This window comes from Lepisma saccharinum, chromosome 1, assembly GCF_977018435.1.
Source record: "Lepisma saccharinum chromosome 1, izLepSacc3.1, whole genome shotgun sequence".
NCBI classification, from domain to species: domain Eukaryota; kingdom Metazoa; phylum Arthropoda; class Insecta; order Zygentoma; family Lepismatidae; genus Lepisma; species Lepisma saccharinum.
Window position 1 is genome coordinate 144,155,639 of NC_139229.1, and position 23,826 is coordinate 144,179,464.

The following is a 23,826-nucleotide window of genomic DNA, read 5'->3' on the forward strand; positions in this document are numbered from 1 at the left end:
TTATTTCTTTGTTTCGCATGACCGGCTAAACAAATAATAAATAAAATGAAATACGTTATGTTCATTTTTTAAAAAAAAAATACCATAACAAGCTTAATAAACCTTGCAATTGTATTTACGCATGCAAACCATATTGTTAAAATGCACATTAATTACGTTACAAAATGTACAATTTTGAATTTGCTATGCTTTTAGCTATTTTAGACAGACTAAAGAAAATTCACAGAACGCTATTTGAAACATAAAAGGGTGGAAAGAATGGATTTTAGTCCAACATTGTAAAAACTAAATCATTGAAGTTGAATCTTCGTAAATTAATATCAAAGATTGCACATAATACACAAATACATTAATTTGAATTGGCCTGAATAAACCCACAACGCGTGGGAGAGAGAAAAATCTTACAATTTCCCTTTATGACATATAGCAAGTAGCACAGCTGCGGCGATTGGGTTTCAAAACTAGGGGGGCAAAGAGCAAAAAGTGGGGGGGAGGACAGTTTATTTCCCTTGGTATATAAGGTTTAGCATAGTTCAAGGGCAAAAGTAGCAAAAAGTGGGGCGGCAACTGCCCCCCCTCGCCTCCCTGTAATCGCCGCCACTGGCATTGGATGATATTCAACTTGACGTCATCACACAGTGCACTTTGGGAAGAAATAGCATGAAGTCAGGCAAACAGATTCGCACATGAGAAGCCTTCTAACAGCGAGAAATTTGCGATATTTTATACTTACACATTCCTCATAATATGATCACGATAATCATACCTTGAATCACTTCGGCAAAGACCATACGCACAATGCTTACTCAGCATATTGTCAACGCAAGATCTGATAGTTTGCCCGAAGTATGGCGGCGGAGCGTGATTTCGCGCAATGAATTACAGGGGGAGTTGCTCGCTGAATATAATCCATTACATTAAGATTTGCTCAGAAAGTGATATACGTATCTGTCAGTTTCTTCATTTTGTTTTCTTAAAACTAAATAACAAATTTTACATGACACATGCAGTTATGATATCCATAGGAATATATATTTTAATGGAGCGATAAAAATGTATGAAATTAATTTTATAATTGGATAACTGCAAATGTATTTAAATATTAATTAAAATACTGTCTTAAACTAGAAGGAATAATCCTAAGAGAGAAGTAAGCAGTCAAGAATTCACAAATAAGGACTAACGTGGCTAATGATAATCCGATAGTTGAAAATGGAAAAGTCCCGCCAATGTGGCGAAGAGATAATGTTTCAGGTTCGTTTCCAATGTCTGCTTCATCAAGTACTGGCAACAGGAATTTCTGGTGTCTATATGTGTCAAACACTTCCTTGTCCCACTGGTCTATGATACCAGCTTCACGCAACCGTCGAATGACGACGTTGAACATTTCAACGTAAGGTGAACGTTTCTCTAGCATTATACTTACGTGGAAACGTAATGCATCTCCCTTCATAAGGTAGAGTTGCTGAAATGTGTTTTCTTCGAGGTCCGTGGTGCTGATGTGAATCCGATTATATTTTTCAACTAAAACCGCAATGTGACCACCAGATGCAAGGTCATTGAATTCTTGCAGGTTTTTCAAAACGATGTATTTGTCTTGGATTCTTTTAATTCGTGTGTCGTTAGACCCTGCGAAAACACCTGCCCAGGCAATATCATGAATTCCCCACGTCAGTCCAGAATCCGCAAAGTCTTCTAGTGTGTCTATTGCTTTGTGGAAGGTTGGAACCGTAAGGAAAGAGACAAGATTGCAGTTATATCCTGTACACAGGAGAATTGATGTTAAAAAGAGCCATGTTTGCAAATGCTGTAAGACGTTATTCGAAGGGGAAGGAAGAGAAACACAAACAAGCATTCCAATGGAATTTAAGAGGGAGTATTGATAAGAACAAAATGGGGTAACTTCTTTGCGGAAGATTTTCCACTGCAGTTGAGCAAACGTAAACAGGAGAAGTGACTGGATTAGAACATAAAGAAAGACTCCAATCCACATGTTGGCACAGAATGGCGAAAATATTGACCATAGCTTGTATTTACGTTTTGGTTTTGGTGTCAAAAAGCTCACGCCAACCTGTGTAAAATCTGTGGTTAATTCCAGGAAATTGTAGTGCAACTTCATAAGGTAAGCACCAGGAACTGCAACGTTAGCTTCACCCTTCACCAAAGTTCCTACAAGACCAATTGACGATCCATTTTTAAAAACAGTTCCAAAGCCATCAGTGACAACATTATACTCCCAGCTGAAGTTGTACTTTCTTGATATTTCCTTCATGAGTCTGTAGTCTCGCCCGTCGTAAATGTTGTCCCTGATAACTATCAAATGACTGTGATTTAACAAACTGAGCTTAAGCAGTTTTCCATTAAAATCCAGTAGCTTGTCTTTGTACAAACTTCCATTTCTGAGGAATTTACCATTATCCCATACATTAATGGTTTGTAAAGATTCTGGATATAAGTTGTTTCCTATGGTGGAAGTTTGTAATATGTATACCGTGTTATGTTTGTCTATGGGAATAGACCGCTTTGCAACCACACTGTACGGAAATAACTTGAGAAAATTAATGTCAACTAAATTACCTAAATCTCCATTCTCGTCGAACAGAAAGAAGAATTTCAACTCTTGTCGTTGAACGGATTGCTTCGCTGCACTGAGAATTGCCTGGGAAACGTAGAATATATTTTTCGATATAATGAAAAAAGCTTTACAGCCGAAATTAATAGTATCCGTGAGAATTTTGTGATTATTTGAAGAGTATTTCCCACTATTTTCGTTAATATGAATTATTGGTGTCAAGACACATTTCTTTTTGTTCTCGATTTCAATCGTTAGCTTCTCATCGCCTATAATAGCTATACACTTCTCAAGACAAAATTGTTGCGCTATCACTTCCACAATTAAATATTGCAAGTTGAAGAGTTCCAATTTCGTTTCAAGGGATCCAGATGCTTCAGGAATGTATACAATCAGAAAAAAATTAATCCAGTATAAGTTCATTTCTTGATCTGCAAAGGAAATGGATATGATATAATAAAGAATCTGCAAATGTTAAATACTATTTATCAGAAGTGCTATATTCTATAATCCTACTTAATACATTGCTAATTTGCTAACATACAATAAGCAAAGAACAAGAACGAAGAAAACGCAAAAGTGGGTATCTCATTAAATTCCTCTAAGAGTGTGCTAACCAGACGTGTGAGAAGTCAAGATGAAAGTTTTCAATCCTTGCTTGTTACGATCTGGGTACCAACTCGTACTACAAGGGTCGTTGAAGATTGACCAAGACTTTCGTGCATAAAATATTAATGAATCAATGTAGCGCTGCATTACTTCGGCAGGACAGACCATGATTCCTTTCAAGTAACCATGATCCTTTGCGACGCATTTGGTGCATGCCAAGGAGTGTAAACAAAGATGGTGGCAAGTAGTGTATCTGTTGATGTGGAACAGCGGTGTATAATGAAATTTCTCGTGAAGGAGAAGGTGAAACCTGCTGAAATGTGGCATAGGTTGCAAGCACGGTATGGTGAACAAACACTGTCACGGGCAAGAGTTTACGAATGGTGTCATAAGGGTTCCTCTCCACCCCAAAAAAGCAAAGCGCTGCCGTCTGCCGGTAAGATTTTTGGAACTGTCTTCTGGGACATGAAAGGTGTTATCCATGTGGATTTTTTGGAGAAGGGTTAGGGTTACCAGACGTCTGGTTTATCCCGGACATGTCCTACATTTTAGCTTTATGTCCGGCCTCAGGGACGAATTTGAAAAATATCATAAATGTCCTACATTTTGAGCGTCACATAATATTAATTAGGAAAATACGTAACAGAAAAAAGTCATGCAAGTTACAAGTCTATGGACTGCGCTTCCAAACTCAATAGTGATATTTATTTTCATTCAGTCATTGCACAAAAAGAAAGAAAAAGTTTGTCCTGCTATTAAACAAACAGGAAAACGGAAACAATTAATGAACAAAGTTTTGGGACCACTTTCTGATAACGTCACTTTTCAATGCCTGAGCAGAATTTCTTGCGTTAGGGTTTATACTGATGGAACAAGGTGTTGCCCATTCTTATTCAATATTCAATATAATTTGATTGTAAAGAAGAGGTATAGAGAACTGAGTTATTCAGGGTGTCAGCCAGTGAAGAAAGTCATGGAAGCCAAGAAAAAGTAAAGAAATCAACAAGTAGGTCAAGAAAGTCAATAAAAGGCAACAAATTATTCTTGTGGTCAAGAATTCCTACTATCATAATGACTGATTGGTTGATTTAGTTTATTTTACTTCACTTTTTCTGTCTCTTTGGCTAATCGTGAAGATGAGGATGAATGGTTTTACGATAAGATGGATAAAGGGGTAATCGCAAACATATAGCGACAACCGATACAAGTCACACATAAGATTATACTGACTGTGAGTCCAGACGCCAAAGCCTCGCTTGCTGCCAAACACAGTTCAAGATACATTAATACGAGAAAGCAGATCTAATTCTCTTCTTAAATTCAGTTTCAGTTTTTATCTTAACTGGCCCTTTGGTAGGGGTTTTCATTAAATAAAAGTTAAGAAAAACGGAAAAAAAGTTCTAGAAAAGTCCAGAAAAATCAAGAATTCTGGATGTATTATTTTGGTAGACACCCTGTTATTGATCTAAGAACTACCCAAGATGAAACTTCTGGAATCATTTTAAATTACAGTAATTGCCGAATATTTGTTTACCATTACAGGTCATAATTCAAATGTTGAGAGAATTCTTTCATTACAATCAACACAACAGACTCACTAGGGAAATTATTTTTTCATAAATTCTGTAAAATGTTTGGTACTGGTCCTTATAATTTCAAAGAGTTTGACTGTCCACTCTAATATAAATATAGTTTGTCTAAACCTGAAATTTTGATTAAAAATGTCTTCTCTGAGAAGTATCACTTAAATCATGTAGTAAGAGGTGCATTGATTAGTATGATTGCAAGTTTTGAAATTTTGCATCCTACATTTCCCTTACAGCGATCTGGTAACCCTAGGAAGGGTGTATTACTCAACACTGCTTCACGGTGCTGTATGTGGGGCCGTTCGGAAGAAGAGACCTGGAATGTTATCGAAATATGTCATTTTTCTCCATGACAATGCCAGGCCACACACGGCCCATTTGTCTCAAACAACACTGGCCAACTTTCACTGGGAGGTTTTACCACACAGGCCTTACAGTCCAGATTTAGTCCCCAGTGATTTCCACTTGTTTGGGGCTCTTAAAGAGCATTTGTGCGGGACGCACTTCCAGACAGATGAGGAACTCAAGAACGCTGTCCTGCAGTGATTACGACACCAACCTACTTCTTTCTACGCCAACAGGGTCGGCGCCAGGGGACGCGAGGGGGTGCTTGAATTTTCTTCCGCAACCCCTACGTTCAACTGAAAACACTAACATTAGTATGTAATATTATGTCATGTTGTCATATTCAGCGCCGAATGATAGGTACTGAAGCAAGACCGTTATTATTGTATGCAACAGGCAAGCACTGAAAGAGGAGCCGGTACTTTTCTGTACAGGCGACAGCCTCTGTACAGATCAGCGGCCGTTTTTGATAATTGCCTATAGCTTAATATGAGTTATGTCTTTTTTTCTTTTTGGCGTTGTTGATAAACGGTTTGTTTTCCGCCTACTTGTTCTTCCTTACACTGGAGCAAAAATCTCATCTGCTTTTAAGGTATCACCAGGTCGTGCTCGGGAAATTATTTAATGCGAGTTTGTATTTGTTCCAGTAAACGTATCATTTCAAGCTTTTTTCAAAAACTGTTAGGAAGAGGCCCAATGTTCACGAATAAATTTTGCAGTTCGTTGTTGGGGATAGTGCGGCAGAAGGGATTTTGAAGATGACAGAGTTGCTGCGCTCTTCGCGTTTTGTCTTGTGGCAGACAGAAGGTATAATAATGTACTATGTATTTTGTGCCTTCATGGGTTACATTGAAAAGGTTCAAAAATTTAAGGGCAGGATGATTTTATTTTGTATAGTTTAATAAGAATGTAACGTGTATCTCAATGTTTACACTGTAACCACTTTCTTGGAGTAGAAGACTTAATACATATCATCATGGATGTCCAGGGAGTGGGCAAGGGGGGACGCAGCATCCGTGGAAAATGAATGTCAATCTAAAGTTATCTATTTCACACATATATTATAATTTCAGTCAGTAATTTATGTTAATCAGTGGCGGGGATTAGGGATGCAGTTGCCCCCCACTTTTTGCTATTTTTGCCCCCGCACTATGCTAAACCATATCTACCAAGGGAAAGTAAACTGTCCTTGCCCCCCCTTTACTTGTGGCACCTGGCTCCTGCATTTTTGAAAGGCATGCGTGTTTCATGTTTTCCTTATTTTCAGAATCGCACCCTCTAAATTTCTTTCCACACCCCCTCAGCTACCCTAGATGAATAGTCCTGGCGCCGCCGCTGTACGTCAAAGGCATCAAGGAACTTCCACAACGATGGCAACGGTGTCTGGATGTTCATGGGGAGTACTTTGAAAAACTGACATAGTTTGGTGCTTCTATGTATGTATATTTTCTGTGTAGAAATAAAAGTCTTGGTCAAGCTTGAACGAACATTTTATATATTCAAGCCACTACCTGCAGAACTTTTCTATGTATGACAAGGACATCTTGATCTTAGTGAACACCGTCAATATCAGCGATACACAGAAAGAACTTACTTTTTGTCTGTGATGCAAAAACTGTCCTTGGGGATATGTTGAGCATGAATGTCTTACATTTATCACTACGCAAATCCATATATAAAAGAGCTTTAACATTTACAACAAAACCTAATGAAGCCATCATGGACGTGAATATATAGCTAGAGTAAGGTGGGGCAAGACTGCGCAGTTTGAGTTCATAATTTTATATTCAAGCTATGAAACTACAGACACACATGAAAAAAGCAATACACATTGCACTATCCTTTGCTAACTCACAGTAAATTTCCGAAATCTCAATGAACAACATTTCTGCATGAAACAATTACAAAACCGTGACCACGCAAATGCGTAGTCTTACCCGCACCGCGGGGTAAGACTGCGATCAAGTTGGGGTAAGAATGCGCACTTTCTACACAGAGTCACATTTGTATAAAAAGATACACAAATCACCAGTGAATACCGTCCTGCACTTGGGTTAGGAATCGTTAACACAAATCACAAATAAAGGTTCCTGTTTCATACGAGGTGCAATTTTCATGCCACCACTCGTCAATACATCTTCTTCAACAACCATGTTCCGTTTTTGTTTCCCCTGAACTTTCTTCTTATTCTTCTCAGCCAACGAGGCTTCCAAGTTGACTTTGAATGGAGATCCAGTTAACACCTGAGACTGCCTTCCCTTTCGTCGGCGGTACTGAATATGCTTTGCACGTGGAAGTGGTGATATCTGGTTAACGGAAATGTGCCCGTATGATCCAGTATTGTTAACCCCACTTGTTGAGGGCTGCTCACCTGGAGTTTCAGCTGATGCATGAGCCACATTTGCCTGCTGTGGCACGTCATTGGTGGATGGTCCAGTATTGTTAACCCCACTTGTTGAAGACTGCTCAACTGGAGTTGGAGCTGATACATTTGTCACAGTAGAGGGAAGAAACTCGTCCTCAGTGAAGATGTCTTGTTTGAAAGAGCATAATCAAGTCACTTCAAAGCCCTTCATGGCATTCCCAACTGTAGCTGCCTTCCCATATGCCTTTGTAAAAATGGATGCCACTTGGAAAACTGTGATTGGGCCACCCGGATGGTTACTCATCCACTTATCACACTCAGATGAATAAAACGACTTCAGTGGACCAAAAAATGATCTACTTAATGGCTGGGCCTTGCAAGCCACACACTTGTGGGGTAAAACTGCGCACGTGCGCAGTCGTGCCCCGTGCTGCATTCCTGAACAAATCACGTGATGCTGCCCAGCCATTGCACAAAGCAATGGAAACTAATACAAAAGTGGACTCGGCATTAACACAGCTTCTTCTATCCATCAATATCGTAATATTGTATACATTCACAGTGACGTAGTACTCAAAACACGTAGTACCAAAATAAATAGCAAACACCCTCAAAATCTTTTCACTTACCTCTCTCAGCACAACGAATTTCTTCACCACTATCCACAGCTAGCTACCATCTTGGACGAAGTAACGGTGGCGCAGTGGAGCCAACTGTGTGTGATTTTCACCTCGAAAAACCGGCGCGCAGTCTTACCCCACCTTACTCTACCTGAGTATTTGCTGTCAAAGTGTGTGTATGCGAGGGTGAGGATATTGGAGGCCAGGGATGGTTGGTGGGTCATAGATATAAGTAGTTATAAGTAAAAATACCAACTTATGTGAAGTGTGTCAACTTCAGCGGCGGCGCCAGGATTATTCATCTAGGGGTGCTGAGAGGGTGCAGAAAGAAATTTAGGGGGCGCGATGCTAAAAATAAGGAAAACATGATACACACATGCAACCTTTCAAAACTGGGGGAGCAAGGTGTCAAAACGGGGGGGGGGAGGCAAGGACAGTTTACTTTTCCTTGGTTGGTTGGTTGAATTGATGTTTTAAGTCCACTTTATGCACAGTAAGGCTAATAGGGACTGGAGCTACAGTTTAAAGTGGGATCCGAACCACTATGTGCCTTCACCTATCGAACCCAGGACCCCTTGATTACAAGGCGACGACGCTACCACTGCGCCATCGGGGAGGCCCACGTTTCCTTGGTAGATAAGGTTTAGCATAGTGCGGGGCAAAAATAGCAAAAAGTGGAGGGCAACTGCATCCCTAATCCCCGCCACTGATTAACATAAATTACTGACTGAAATTAAAATATACGTGTGAAATAGATAACATTAGATTGACATTCATTTTCCAGAGATGCTGCCTCCCCCTTTGCCCTCCCTCTGGACGTCCATGATGATATGTATTAAGTCTTCTACTCCAAGAAAGTGGTCATACAGTGTAAATATTCAGATACACGTTGCAGTCTTATTGAACTATGTAGTGAAATACAAAACAAAATCAACCTGCTCTTAAAAACACAATTGTTTAACCTTTTCAATGGAGGTACAAAATACATAGTACATTATACCTTCCGTCTGCCACAAGACAAAATGCGTAGAGCACAACAACTGTGTCATCTTCAAAATCCCTTCTGCCGCACTATCCCCAACAACGAACTGTTCAATTTCTTCGTGAACATTGGGCTTCTTCCTAACAGTTTTTGAGAAAGCTTGAAATGGTACGTTTCCTAGACATGTTACGTGGAACAAATACATAGAACGTATTAAGAAGAAAACTACCCTATTTGTTACAACTTGCATTAAATAATTTCCCGAGCACGACCTGGTGATACCTTAAAAGCAGCTGAAATTTTTGCTCCAGTGTAAAGAAGAACAAGTAGGCTGAAAATAAACCGTTTATCAACAATGCAAAGAAGAAAATACATAACTCACATTAAACTATAGGCAATTATCAAAATCCACGAACAGACCACTTGAAGAAACAAAGGGGAAAAAAATTCATAACAACAATGCTGACGAAAGAAAAAAACGGCCTCTGATCTTTATAGAGGCTGCCGCCAGTACAGAAAAGTATCGGCACCTCTTTCAGTGTTTGCCTGTTGCATACAATAATAACGGTCTTACTTCAGTACCTATCATTCGGCGCTCAATATGACGACATGACATAATATTACGTATTAATGTTAGTGTTTTCAGTTGAACGTAGAGGGTGCTGAAGGGGGGGCGGGAGAAAATTAAGGGGCGCGCAAGCACCCCTTCGCGCACCCCTGGCACCGCCCCTGGTGAACTTGCACCATGCACGAGGTTGGTTAGCACACTATGCGGGAAAGTATGAAACAACTATACCACCAATTAATGACACATTTTAATTTTTGTACTTTCATAGCACAATGTACTTTTCACTTGCAAAATTATACCAATTATTCATGTATGTATGTATGTATGTGTATCTGTCTGTCTGTCTGCTCCTCCCCCCCCCACCAATCTGCAGTGATTTCGCACCCTGACTACGTTTGATTGTATTAGGATGAAATCTTCTTGGTCCTGCCTGGGCTCCTGCGTAAGAATGTGGTGATACAAGGATGACAAAGTCCCTCTCCCCACTTTCAGACTTCTTTCCTTATTCTTTCCGAACACAGCAAGTCTCATTGCAAGAAATGATAATTACATTACAGTGTAAATGAGAAAAACACTACGTCGTCTGCATGAATAGACTCTCTATCAAGTAGTAACATCCATTGTCCCGGAGTCAATTGATGGAAATAGTATGAAATCTGACATTATATTTCGTGCAATGCCTGGAAAGAGAATAAGCCGAGAAAAAATGGTAATGGGTAATGGTTTGATTTTCTGAAAGATGGCTTTCCTCATGAAACATAAAGAATATTTTTTTTCTTTCGTATTCGGTACCCCAATAGAAAATCAAAAGAAACAAGTAGAAGAAACAGAGAAAAGAAAAGAAATGGTTTCAGAGTTGTAGCTGTGTCAACCGGTCTAGTTAAAGCAGGTTTCAATATTTGACTCATTACACTATGTATTTTGTCTGTGGGGCATGGAACGTACCTACGTGTAGGAGGGTTAGTGAGTAAGTAGGTCACAGACGTTTATTATAAGACTACTATGTGAGATACTCACTTGAAAACAGTTATTTTTCAACACAATCTCCACCAACAGGCCCGTACCCAGGTTTGTTTTTAGGGAGGCGCCAGAAACGAAATTATACATATATATATATATATATATATATATATATATATATATATATATATATATATATATATATATACATACACACACACACACACACATATATATATATATATATATATATGAGAGAGAGAGAGATTACAAAATAGTTCAAATAGTTTTGTTGTCTGCAAATTAACAATGTTTTAAAATTTCCTTCATTTTCTTATGAGAGTGGCATTGAAAACCCATGATAATTCTATGTTTAGAAAATAATATATTTATAAAATAAATGTTGCGTATTAGCAATTATTATTATCAAAAAAATGTCTGAATGTTAGTTTACAAGAAAAAATAATAAAGAGACATTTTCGCAACACGACTGCAGTTCGAAAAAGTCGGGACATTGATTAAAAATAACCCACGATCCTGAATAAATCGGTGAATCGGACGTCTGGTAGCCTTGCATCAATGATTATAAAACTAAAACTACCCAATATTGTAGACTGGAGACTTCTACACAAGAAACACATTCATTTATGTAAGAACAAAATTGAAAGTTTTACAAATTTGGAAAATCGACGATGTTATTTTTGTAGATTTTTATAGGTTCATTAATATTTAAGGGTTCGAGGGGGATCCATGGCCCCATGGCCTCTCCCCTGGGTACGGGTCTATCCTTGGGCTGCTGTCTCAGTCTCAGTCACATTTACGTTCAACATCTTCATCATCCCCAAAGCGTTTGTCGCCTAGGTTATTTTTTAGTGACCCAAACAGGTGAATGTCGCTTGGTGCTAAGTCGGGGATGTAAAGCGGATATTTAAGAAGTAGCCACCTTAATTCATCAATTCTCTTCTGCAAGCTCGAATCATCTCCTCCACCCGCCGCACTGTTGGTTCTGTCGCAATCTGGACAGGACTACTACCAGGTTGGTCTTCGTCGACGACGCTTGACTGTCCTTGCGAGAATTAATTGTTTCATGTGCACCCATTTACACGACAAACACTTCTCACCGTAAACAGGAAACGTTTCCTTGTGAATAGTTTTTGCAGGAAGTCCTTTTTTCCACACACAAAAAAAGTATAGCAGCACGCTGCTCTTCTAACGTACACTCCTCGAGTTGCCCATGTGTGCTATCTAGCGACTGATAACTGAATATCACTAAACTGCATTGTGCTGCCACATAATGACACATTTAGAAACTACTATTTTCAGCTATCCCACATAAGTTTGTGACTTATTTACTGACTTCCCCTCGTAATGAGAACATAACCACGCAAGAAATAGCTTATATATAAGTCTATATTTATTGACAAGAGTCTTCTAGACGCTTCCATGTAAATACAGCTATCACAAGCAAGCACGTGCCTCCACGATTACATCAGAGGTTTCTCCGACAGTGAGGATTGGCAGAAAGGACAGTTGTGAAGGGACATTTTAAGGCAGAAAATACCACGATTCCACGGATCTTGATCAATATTCCCTGATTATTCAGGACTCAATCAAAATTATTTTTACGTGTTCCTTAAATAAATAAAAACCACCGACAATGTTTTAAAACAGATGAAAACTCTTGAAACTGTGACCAACCAGTCGAAGATAAGCCTACTGTATAAAAATTATAATTGAATGCTTCAGAGATAAGGTCAAATATTACTTTTGGAAGAAATCTTGAAGTTTTCTATCGCGGAAAAAAAGTGAACACAAGACTTATAACACAAGGAATTTCGGACCCAAACATGTATTCTCACCGTGCCAAAAATGTGGAAGTTCCTCTACTCTGCAAGAAGCAAATGCGTTAATAGGGCCCTACTATGCATGAATGTAAGCTGCTAATAAGACAATACGTAATTGCGGTAGTTTGTCACGTCAAAAATAGCTTAATAATAAAGACAGACACACACAGGATAAGAGTGATAATTCCGGTTGTTTTGCATTCACATGTAATTAACGTGTCCAGTGTCTTATCAGCACTAGTCGTTCACCAACGGTCCAACGTAATGTAATCGAGCGTACATAGAAACACAATTACAATGTTCACTGTTAGTTTGTAGTGTATTGTCAACACGTAGCTCACAAGCAAATATTTTGTGTGTAATTGTTGACACATTGTTTCGCAGTGGTGCAGGATTGGTTCATTTTATCTCTCAAATATTTGATAAATACCTAAATACATGACTCAAAATTGTATCCAGTATTCCCCGCGCCCAATGCAGTTGCTTGACTCTACAATAAACACTGTATTGTTGACAACCATGATATTTAAAATTGTTTTGTTCATTTCTTGGATAATACAATTATCATGAAATTAACCATAATTAGACTTACTTGATTACAAATAAACTTCAACAAACAGTTAATTACAAATATTAGATACGATAAACATGGTTAATCCAATAGGAGTGTGCTGACCTGCGTGGAGGAGTGGTTAGCATCACGCGCTACAACGACATGGGTCCCGGGTTCGATTCTCGGTCTTGGCATGGGTGTTCTTTGTGAGTATCCCTTCATCAATTCCATCATATCATCATTCATTCTCTCCTCGTGATTAGCCAAAAGTGGCAGAAAATCGACACTAAATAACAAACAAAATAAAATTGCAGTGACATAATCAGATGTCTTCTTTGGGGAGGAATGACAGTACGGGTAACTATTATTTTTTAAGTATTCAACAATACTATCTTTCAAGAAAACTACTTATTTTTTTCAGAAAAGTTAAAGGAAATCACAGCCACCATAAACTACTCCTGAATTTTTGTTATCTAGCGTCGCTTTTCTTCCACTTTTGACTAATTGCGACCTTGTAACTGATGAAGGCACGGACTCGAATGTGGGAATTTCAGTGGCAATATCGAAAGTTGACCACTTAACAGGCCTGCTTACGCTTGGCCACGCTGATGTCGAATAGTAATATTACATATGAAACTTATTTCATAATAAAATAAATATGAACGAATGAGTCATTTATATTATCATCGTTTTATTGAGGAATACGGGGAATACATATTTGCAGTCATTGTCAAATTTAGAAGACTGGAAATTGAAATGCGATACAATACGCAAGCTGCCTATGTGGCATCCCTCACCAACCTTGAGGTCCTCCCCGATCGCCTTCGCCTTGTAATCAAGGGGTCCCCTTCATACAATGAAGTCAGTGGCGGCTTGTAATCACACATTAGCGATTATCTCGAAAACGGCTCGTTTGCAGACCCATGTTTACTCACTTTTTTGCTTCTATTATCGTGTACTTTCACCTGTGTCAGTTGTAACTAAGCTGTAAAAAAGGGCCCATCTCATTGTAGTCACGCTCAATCTCAACTGCATAAAGCAGGATCTACTGTAGGCTATACAGAGTGCCAGTGAAAGTAAACTGTTGTCCCAGTCCATTCTTCTAGGAAATTATTTTTACGAATTCAAACCAGAACTTAGATCTTTTCAATTTTACTTTTAACGATGCCAGAATATAGAGTTTGTTTGTTTGTTTGAGTTGGTGTTTTAAGTCCACTTTATGCACAGTAAGGCTAATCGGGACTATACCTACAGTTTAAAGTGGGATCCGAACCACTTGTGCCTCCACCGGGGATCGAACCCGGGACCCCTTGATTACAAGGCAATGGCGCTACCACTGTGCCATGGGGGAGGCCCGCCAGAATATAGAATTCTAATAGACACCTAGTTAGTATTTCCCTTTCCTTTTATATCAAATTCAAATAAATTTATATCCTACAACTTAAATTGATTAATAATTGGGGGACAATACGTGAGTAGTGCCAGCGGCCATACGACCGAGAATTATAGATTAGGTTCCTGGATACTGAAACTAATAATACTCTAATTATCAATTGAAAATAACAAACCTAATATTGAACAAATAAATAAATATCTAACTAAAGAATTAAAAGGAACCCCAATCTACTTACATCCCCCATCGCATAGCCACACTCACCATTGACGTGTACAGTAAGAGTTACTCCAGTCTTTTCCCCTTAACGGATGCCTCCCGACTGAGGAGGCTTGATTCTTCCTCATGGCTCTGAGCATGTTAGCCAATCAAAATGAGGCAAGACGTCATACAATGATACCAATTCAGTTTGTGGGCAGAGGGTTATACAGTTTGCGCTATTACTTTTGAGACACCCTGTATATAGCATATTTTAATTGCATTTTTGTGTAATGTCCTCATGAATACACGATTGTGTGCCTCCCGATGGCGCAGTGGTAGCGTCTCCTTGTAATTAGCTAAACGAAAGTAATGCTTGTTATACCTCACGTAAGCAACAAATTTCATTCCAGCTAAATTAATATCCATTTTTTTTTTTTTGCTCTCCTCACATCTGTCCCCTTCCCTTTCCCAATCAGAATATCGAATTGCGCGAAGTCATGCAACACATTTAATGCATTATCATGAAAAAGCAATATGGCTAATGTAACCATTCACGAAAAATTCATAAATGCTTTCTGCGCTACACATTGATTCAGATTTTTTGTACCCTGTACATGACCGGCGAACTTTTGACTGTGATGATGTGTGCTTTGTGCAGGAAGGAAGCTCTCAAATTGAACGAAATATGCACATTCGGTTCATTTTAATATTTCCAGAAGTTTGAGATTTTTGGCGCATGCAATTAACAAGTTTGTCCGAAGTGTTCCGGTAAGCATGCGACAAGAAATTTGAGAATTCCCACAAAGTAATGGGGGTTTTCTATTTTTTTTAGTTCTCTAGAAACTTATTTTCGCATTGAGTAGTGCAGTGGCACAGGAATGCAACAAGGCGGTATATTTTACTCTTGAAATTTTTCATAGGGATTGAAGTAGCCTACCTCTTTATAATAATTAATCGACATTGTACAGGGTGTACCAAAAGTCCCATTACCCCCCGCCCCTTTGAATTGTAGACAAACCTGCAAAATGTTATTTTAACAGCATGCGTATGATGAGAGGATGGTATACCATTAAATCAGACCAATGACCACCATTTACTCCAGAGGATCTATGTGCACACCGCCATTTTCATGGCACAGTATTATTCACCTCCAGGTTCGATGTGAAATCCTCCGTAACATAAGATGTCAGATCTGGATTTCAGGTGGCCATTTTAAGAGAATACCTCCCTCAATGGTGTGTTCAGCGACAAATGGATTGGACGAGGATCGCCAAATTTACCAGCACCTCTAAAATGGCCACACCAAAGTCCAAATTTGACATCTTGTGATAATGCGCTATGGGGACTCATCAAACACAAAGTCGCCCATAATCGTTATCAGATAACTGGGGAACTTCAAGAAGCTGTTCGCAGTGCGTTTGCTTCCCTCACGCGATCCATGGAATGGGAGGATTTCACATCACACCTGGAGGCGAAAAATACTGTGCCATGAAAATGGCGTGTGCACACAGATCCTCTGGAGTAAATGGTGGTCATTGGTCTGAATTAATGGCATAGCATCCTCTCATCATACGCATGCTGTTAAAATAACATTTTGCAGGTTTGTCTACAATTCAAAGGGGGGGAGGTAAAGGGACATTTGGTACACCCTGTACAGAATAACTTGGACCAAAAAGTGTAAAACGCTGCGGTCGGAAACATTTCAATTTGTAATGAAAAACTTTGTGTTAAGTTGAATCTATTCCACAGCAGAACACGGTTGTCTCTCACCTTTGCAGTTTATCTTTGGTAATTTGGTGAATCCGTAACCGTCCATTACAAAGCACTATTCATATTTTCCAGTTCTCTGACATATTTTCACTATAGTGACTTTCGTGTACGAATTTTTTTTTAAAAGAATCATGAAGCTTCCGAACAATTGCCTCCCGTTTCAGACAAAGAAATGGAGAATCAGAGGCTAACCCCGTTAGTTCCGTAGTTTCATAGAAAATTTCAAAATCACGTTCTTTGATATACGTCATCGTGTTTGCTTGGCGCCATATAAAATCCTCAGGTTTTATGTAAAAGCATCCAAGCGACTCAGTAGGGTCTTAATCTCCTCGACCCCTCCTGCATAGCTACCGGAGAGAACACTGTATACGCCAAGTAAAAAGAAAACAAAATTTTAAAAAATCTCCGCTACACCTAGTGTGTTAGGATTCCGCAACGAGAATGAAGTGGGGAGACTGAGACGTCTTTTTAAAGATTGAAACGAGAATTGGATCAGATCCTTCGAGACTTGTCGTGACGAGACCGAGACTTACTCTGCGATTCTCGTCTTGTTTGAGACTTTGGTAAACAAATTTGTAAATTATCCTCATAAGAGAAGGAAATAAATAATGTCCAATGAATATTTCGATCTTTGCTTTTATTGTGCGTACAGGACCTAATGTAGTGGTTTGAATTCATCTTAACACCCTTCATCCAGTTCCAACTAGCATATGAGCGTAAAAGAGACTTAAAAATATGCTATTAAATTTTCCTTGAACTCATGTCTGCCAAAAATAATTTCATTAAAGAAATTAGAACAACGGTGTTTGGTGATGTGTGCTTTTTTCGGGGGTGCATCATAGACTGTGGGTTGGGGAATGGGTGAGCTTAGATTTACAGGAAGCATTACAAAGAAGATAGAGTTTGAATCTCTCTCTCTCTCTCTCTCTCTCTCTCTCTCTCTCTCTCTCTCTCACACACACACTAGATCCCTCACTTTTGTTGCAAATGGGTATAGAAAATATATTTTTACTATTATTTACATAAATAGGAATTTGCGTATGAAAAATTGCCATACATGCAACCATTTACGAGATAAATGTACAACATTTATTCTCGGAGAAATGGCAGGGGTTTCCTTCCTTGATTGTATAAACTTTGTATATGTTATTCTGCAATTTTTTTAACACGATGGTGAAATATTGATTTCTATTGGTATTTTTTACCCCAAACTATATCTTTATTGAACTAATATGTAAATTTCCGAGCAACATATTGATGGAAATCAATGTTATTAAATAGACAGAACTACAACGTGTAATGTCACGTAGTTTACGACTTCAAATCACGGTACGCGTGCATAGTGCATTTCTACACATAAAGCAGACATTTTTCCTTTAAAACCAGTTGTTGGGAACGCTGTTTGGACTGCACGTCATACAGATCCAATTAAAGTTTATGGATGAAATTGGAAACCTAGATCACAGAAGGTTTAAACGGAATTTTGGAAGCCCCAGAATAGTCTGAATCATGTTAAGAAATTCGATTTGTATTTGTATCTTGCTACGTTTACGTGTGCTTGGAAATCAAAGTAAATTTAAATGCACCCAAATTTTTGCTTTTATAATTTGACGGTTTTCCAGTAAAGTCGCCACTTAATTAACTGATTAGAAGAGTTTTAATAGTCTACTTAGTCACCTAACGTTTACTGTACCTTCTTTGTTCGAGCTGTTTCTGAATCACAATTATCGAACACGCAGAAACATGACTAAAACGTATTATGTTATGTAATTATCCTCTCCCAATAAAATTATATTACAGTATTTTAGATATGCTCTTGCAATGCAAAATTCACGTACATATATTTATTTTCCTCATTTCTATTCTTTCATTTTCCCTTGGTGATTAATATCAAGAAACCTTCATTTTTATCTCTTTATATAACCCAAAAATAACTTTTGTGAAAGTGCTGGTATTTGTATAAGTTATAATTTCAGTAGATGGGGGTAAATGAAACATAACATTTTTAAAAATGAAATGAGTTGTTCAAATGTGCAATTCATATGAATCAGGGAAAAATGCGCCCGGGAAAAATGCGCTCTCGCAATAAAAGTGGGAAAAATGCGCCCTCCCAAGAGTAACCACATTAGAAAGTGGGAAAAATGCGCCCACCACATATGACCAGTCAGCAGGAGAAACTGACAGCGTTTCTTGACTACTTTGTGCAACAATGGCTGCAAAATCCAAATCTACCAGTTGATGTGTGGCACTGTGGAGATGCAAAGCACCGCACGAACAATGCTGTCGAAGGGTGGAACAATAAGCTGCAAGAGAAAGTTCGACTTCATCCCAACTTCTACACCCTTCTGAAGACGCTGAAGCAGGAAGCGGAACAGCGGATACAAATATGACAGGGCTAGCATCGGTTTGGAAGGAACGAAGAGGAAACGAACGTACATAAAACTGGATGAACAGATTAGCAAAATTTTACATACTGTACGTACAAAACAAGCACACCCCGAAATTATTCTTACCCGCATGCGTCTAGGACACAGCCGTCTAACGCACGGTCACCTGCTCCAAGGACTGGACCCTCCGTTGTGTCGTGTTTGCAATGTTTTTTTCAGCATTCGACACATTCTCGTTGGATGTGTCGATCTTGCTTACCTCCGGCAGACTTTTAACCTTTCTGGCTGTTTGTCATCCCTCTTGGGTGATGACAGCAGTATTTTAACAAATGTTTTTAGTTTTTTGCGAAGAGCTGGACTCTTCCACCGTCTGTAAGGAGGTTTTTAGTTTGTTTGTTCTGACTTTCTAATGTGTCGTGTTTGTCTCGTGCAGGTCTCTTTACAACCTTGCACTTTTAGTTTTTTCCAAGGGGCTATCTACACCCCTTTTTTAAATTTTCAGTCAGAATTTTAGATAAGGTGACATTTCCCCGTATACATAGAAGGGTGCGAAATGGCCTTAAGTGCCGACGCACCCACAAATTTTAATTCAATCAATCAACACCCAAGGACCTTACCAAGTGCCTGAGAAGTCTGGCGTACACCCAAAAAATGGAGTAAAAGATCGTCAACGGAGGTCACAAGAAATGGAAATACAAATGTAAATAAAAACTTTAATGAAATAAAATAAAAATTATAACATAGTAAATAAAAATTACAAAAGTAAAATTTAAAAAAAAATTATGACAACGGACATCATCTCCAGCTTCTAACCACGCCAGAAAAATGAATATTTTTACTGTACTTTAAAAACAAAATTATCTTTCCTGACAGTCCCAAGCCTGTGTTAAGTGTGAGGGGAAGCTGCGTAAAGGTTGTTTTAATCAACATATTATAATGTTGGTGAAGGTTGTGTGTGCTGGGCGCATTTTTCCCACTTTTCATTGTGGTTACTCTTGGGAGGGCGCATTTTTCCCACTTTTATTGCGAGAGCGCAATTTTCCCGGGCGCATTTTTCCCGACACCATTCATATACTACAAAGTGTTTTTAATCAAAAAGCAATTCAGGAAACCTTCCCAATGTCATGTAGCAACAGGGGGTAATTAAATTACTCATAGAACTTATAAAGAAATAAAATTGCATACATTTAATAGTAACGAAGTGGTTGCACGGGTGTTGTTAGCGGGAGACAAAAGGGAAGCGTCCCCCTTCAATAATTTAGAGACGGAGGGCGAGGGGAGAAGCATTTTTCTGTGCGGCTTAACACATAAATCAAAACAGACACATTTGCTGATTGTCAACAATTGGTATATGTAAATTAGTCTGAATTATAGTAGTGATGGTTTTCCCTACTACTATAATTTAGTCTCAATAGTGGCTTTAAACATTTTTTCAGATTTTCGGAGAGGTATTTCGAAGGAGGCAGACGAGTTGGAATTCTCCGTCTTTTACTATGTCACCAATTTCTGTTACAAATTTTAGCCATTCCGAAATTCTTAGGTTCTTCGAAGAAAAGTTTCGGTTTCTCTCCCCTTCTGCTGGCATTTGTTTGTGATTAACGCTCATGAATAACTGATTTTCTTTTCAACCATCTCTGGTAATCTGTGTGAGTAAGCAATCCACAAACTGTGTAACCGCGAGGTTTTGGCAAGACATTGCATCAGGCTACAGTCCTTTACACTGAAATAAACTGTCATATAATATGGAAAATTTTCATTTTAATAGAAGAGGAAGTTTCTGAACCAAATGTGGTTTAAAATTCTTCATAAACTTCAAAATTTATGTCAGCATTTTCTCTCATACGATCAAACTAATCAATATTAGGAGTTGTTAAATATACTTTTTAACCATTAATATAATATAGACAGTTATCATATTAATTTGCTAAATTAATGATCCGTATCAACATTGATCTTATAGCAAAAAAGACAAATGTGGTAACATAAAAATCGGGATATTTTCAGGTTCAGGCTGCAGTAGAAAAATTGGAAAAGAGATAGGACTATACTAACTCAAGATCTGTTCTCATGACAACAAATAATCTCGTAATGAAAAGACACCTTTTTTTCCCTATCTTCCGGGTAATAAGTTATCGAAGTGCCCTGAAACCGTAGGTTCAAAAACTGTTCATTCAAATTCTTCTCAGCCGTACATATCAGATGGCAACGGAACTGGGTAAGGATCAACTCAGGCGATAATAAGAATGCTCATGAAAAATCTGCTGTTCACCTATTGACTCATCTTTGATCAGCCGAAGTCGCCAGTAGAAGCAAAATTTTCAGCAAGACTGACTCAGCAGATATTAACTTCAAAATGTTTGATGATAATTGGTAGCTTTCTGAGGACATTTAAAAATTATCAGAAATTTCATGGAACCTTTAAAAGGTACGTCAAAATATGTCCTGTTTGAAGGAAAGATACTTCCTGCTTTCAATCTAGTAACTTTTGCAACTATTTTCTGGTGTATATCAAATTCATTATGCTTATTTGATTTATTACATTCTACCTGCTATTTTTAGAGATCGGCACGTAACAAGTGTCACAGTATTCAGGAATATGTGTCCTTACATATCCTTATGAAATTAGTTTGTACTTGTTTCTATTCAAAACTATTTTTAACTTTGAACGACACCAGTGTGTTTCAAGGTAGCTCTTGTTTAATTTATATAACACACACACACACACAAATGATCATATTTCATCCTCTTCCTCTCCTAGAAAAGCGACATTACATGAAAGGTTTGTAGGTGTGTTATTATTATGTTTATGAAATCAATGAAAATTATATTGAACAAATGCTAACAAAAAAAAATAGGTTTACTCCCCCCAACCCGTTCAAGAGAAATCCGCACACATGATTGACTCTCCCCCCTCCCCCCAAACAACCAATAATTGGAAACTAGCGACACCTATGAGTAGTCGAATGACGAGGTGTGAGTTGGTAGCCTCATGGAATAATTGTAGAAAACGTTCTGACTAATTTATTCTAGCTTTACTCGTTTTCTTTATTTTGAAATATTTTATCTATTTACTTATTTCAGGACAAGACATTCAATAATGTTGACAACTACAATGCTTTTGATCATGACCCATGTTGCATCGTCTACACAACTAGTTCTCCCATCAGTGAGCGTAGTCGATCAGAATGGAAATCTTTTGGGTCTGCTTCAGCATGTCACAAGTAGATACTTTTGCGAAGACAGGTGTTTAGTTGTGATTCAGGACACAGATGTTGTTCCCTTTGTATTCAGACCATCGTGCAAATTGCAATTAAATATACCAGTAATTATTATGACCTCGCTATCTGGTTCACGAACACATGAATTTATTCTACAATCGCTTAATCTGAGGTGCAGGAACTTCATAATTGCCTCCAGCAACGTCTCAAAACTTTTAGGCCAATTTCATTCAATCGCCAAAATATCCATACAAAGACCTAACAGGCGATTTTTCGTTGTATCCAAAGATACTGATAGTGTGCTGAATGTAGACAGAAGGTTTCTCAAATTCTTTCCCCAGACTGTATTCACAAAACCATCCAGCAACGAATCAACGTACGAAATTGTAACGTTCGATGTTGGTGATTATTTAAGACCAGCAGATCTCTACACTATCGACAAGTGGGAACTGAATACTTTCGTTACAAAAACTAACCTATACCGTGACAAATTCGAAAACCTTAAAGGAATATCGGTGATATCGTGCCTCATGGAATATATCCCTTATACAATAATGCTAAGCAATGATGCAATCGAAGGTTTAGATTTGAGGATTGTACATGAGATTTCTCGCAAGTACAATTTTACTATTAACCTAGAGATAGTTAAGGCTGGATTCGGAGGAATTCTTGAGAATGGAACTGTGACAGGTTTCATTGGGTCGATAATTAAGGGCAAGTACAATTTTGCCTTACCAGGGGTGTATAAAACGTTCGAATTTTACAAGAGGGCAGAATTTAGCGTTAGTTACTTGGAAACAGGAATCACGTTTCTTACACCGAAACCAAAACTGAAGTCATCGATATGGAGAGTCTTCCGTACATTTGAGAACTCCATGTGGTACCCTATTTTGATGTTCTGTTTCTTCGGGTCCTTTGCAATGTATACACTATCTCTAGTTCATAAACGTATTTCTCATGGTCAGTTAACAAATTTATTCCAAAACTATAGCTATTCCTTACTTTACATGATTGGAATGCTGGTGAATTTACCTCCTCAGCTATCAACCCATACCTTTCTAAGATGGATACAAACAGGGTTTTCTTTCACATGTTCCTTGATGGTCTCCGCCTATGGAACTAATCTAATCGCCTCACTTACAGTTCCAAAATTTGAGAATCCCATAGAAACTGTCAAACAATTTGCTGATTCCAACTTATTATGGGGTATCGACGACCTGAACTGGGTCGAGCACTTTGCCAATGCCGTGACCACCGTTTTGATGGTTATAAAGGACAGATTTTATCTATCCGACGACCATGAAGAACTTGACAGGCTTTCCTTCGATGGGAAAATAGCAATACTTGCTGAGAAGTTACCTTCTGGGCATATCTGTGCTGCTGATTACTTGAGCGAACGAACATTAAATTCACTTTATCTGATGAAGGAACTTGCTATATCAAGTTATAACAGTTTTATTCTCGAGAAGATGTCTCCTCTAGCCAATAAATTCGACAAAGTGATAACAGGTTTGAAGGAAGCTGGGATAATAGGATTATTGGAGAAAGCAGTAGCTAACCAATTCACACCTAAGAAGCTGAAGTTACCTCTGTCTTACAATATAGAGGACCACTTAGAACCGACGCCGATTCAGCTGAATAATTTGGCCGGGGTTTTTGTTATTTTGGGGACTGGAATGGGACTATCCTGCATGATGTTTTTCTTAGAAACTTATAAATCTAGGAAGAAACTGAGTAAGCAAAGAACATTAATCCTTGAAGATTTAAATTAAGAACAGAGAAGAAATGTGAGTGAAAGTACAAGAATGGAAAATCAGTTGGAGTCATGTAACTCACATATCTGTTACTTAGGT

The 23,826-nt window shown here is 38.4% G+C and overlaps 2 protein-coding genes across 2 annotated transcripts; one reads left to right on the plus strand and one right to left on the minus strand.

Annotated features, from left to right (window-relative positions):
• Positions 1-1,102: 1,102 nt before the first annotated feature.
• LOC145986375 (glutamate receptor ionotropic, delta-1-like) lies at positions 1,103-6,830 on the minus strand. The gene is made up of 2 exons (XM_083120305.1): positions 6,707-6,830; positions 1,103-2,463 (listed from the first exon to the last, which is right to left on the minus strand). Exons 1-2 carry the CDS (start codon positions 6,828-6,830, stop codon positions 1,103-1,105), a joined length of 1,485 nt encoding a protein of 494 aa, XP_082976431.1.
• A 15,697-nt stretch (positions 6,831-22,527) lies between these two features.
• Positions 22,528-23,745, plus strand: LOC145986380 (glutamate receptor 1-like). The gene has a single exon (XM_083120320.1). The coding sequence runs from the start codon at positions 22,528-22,530 to the stop codon at positions 23,743-23,745; it is 1,218 nt and encodes a 405-aa protein (XP_082976446.1).
• Positions 23,746-23,826: the final 81 nt, after the last annotated feature.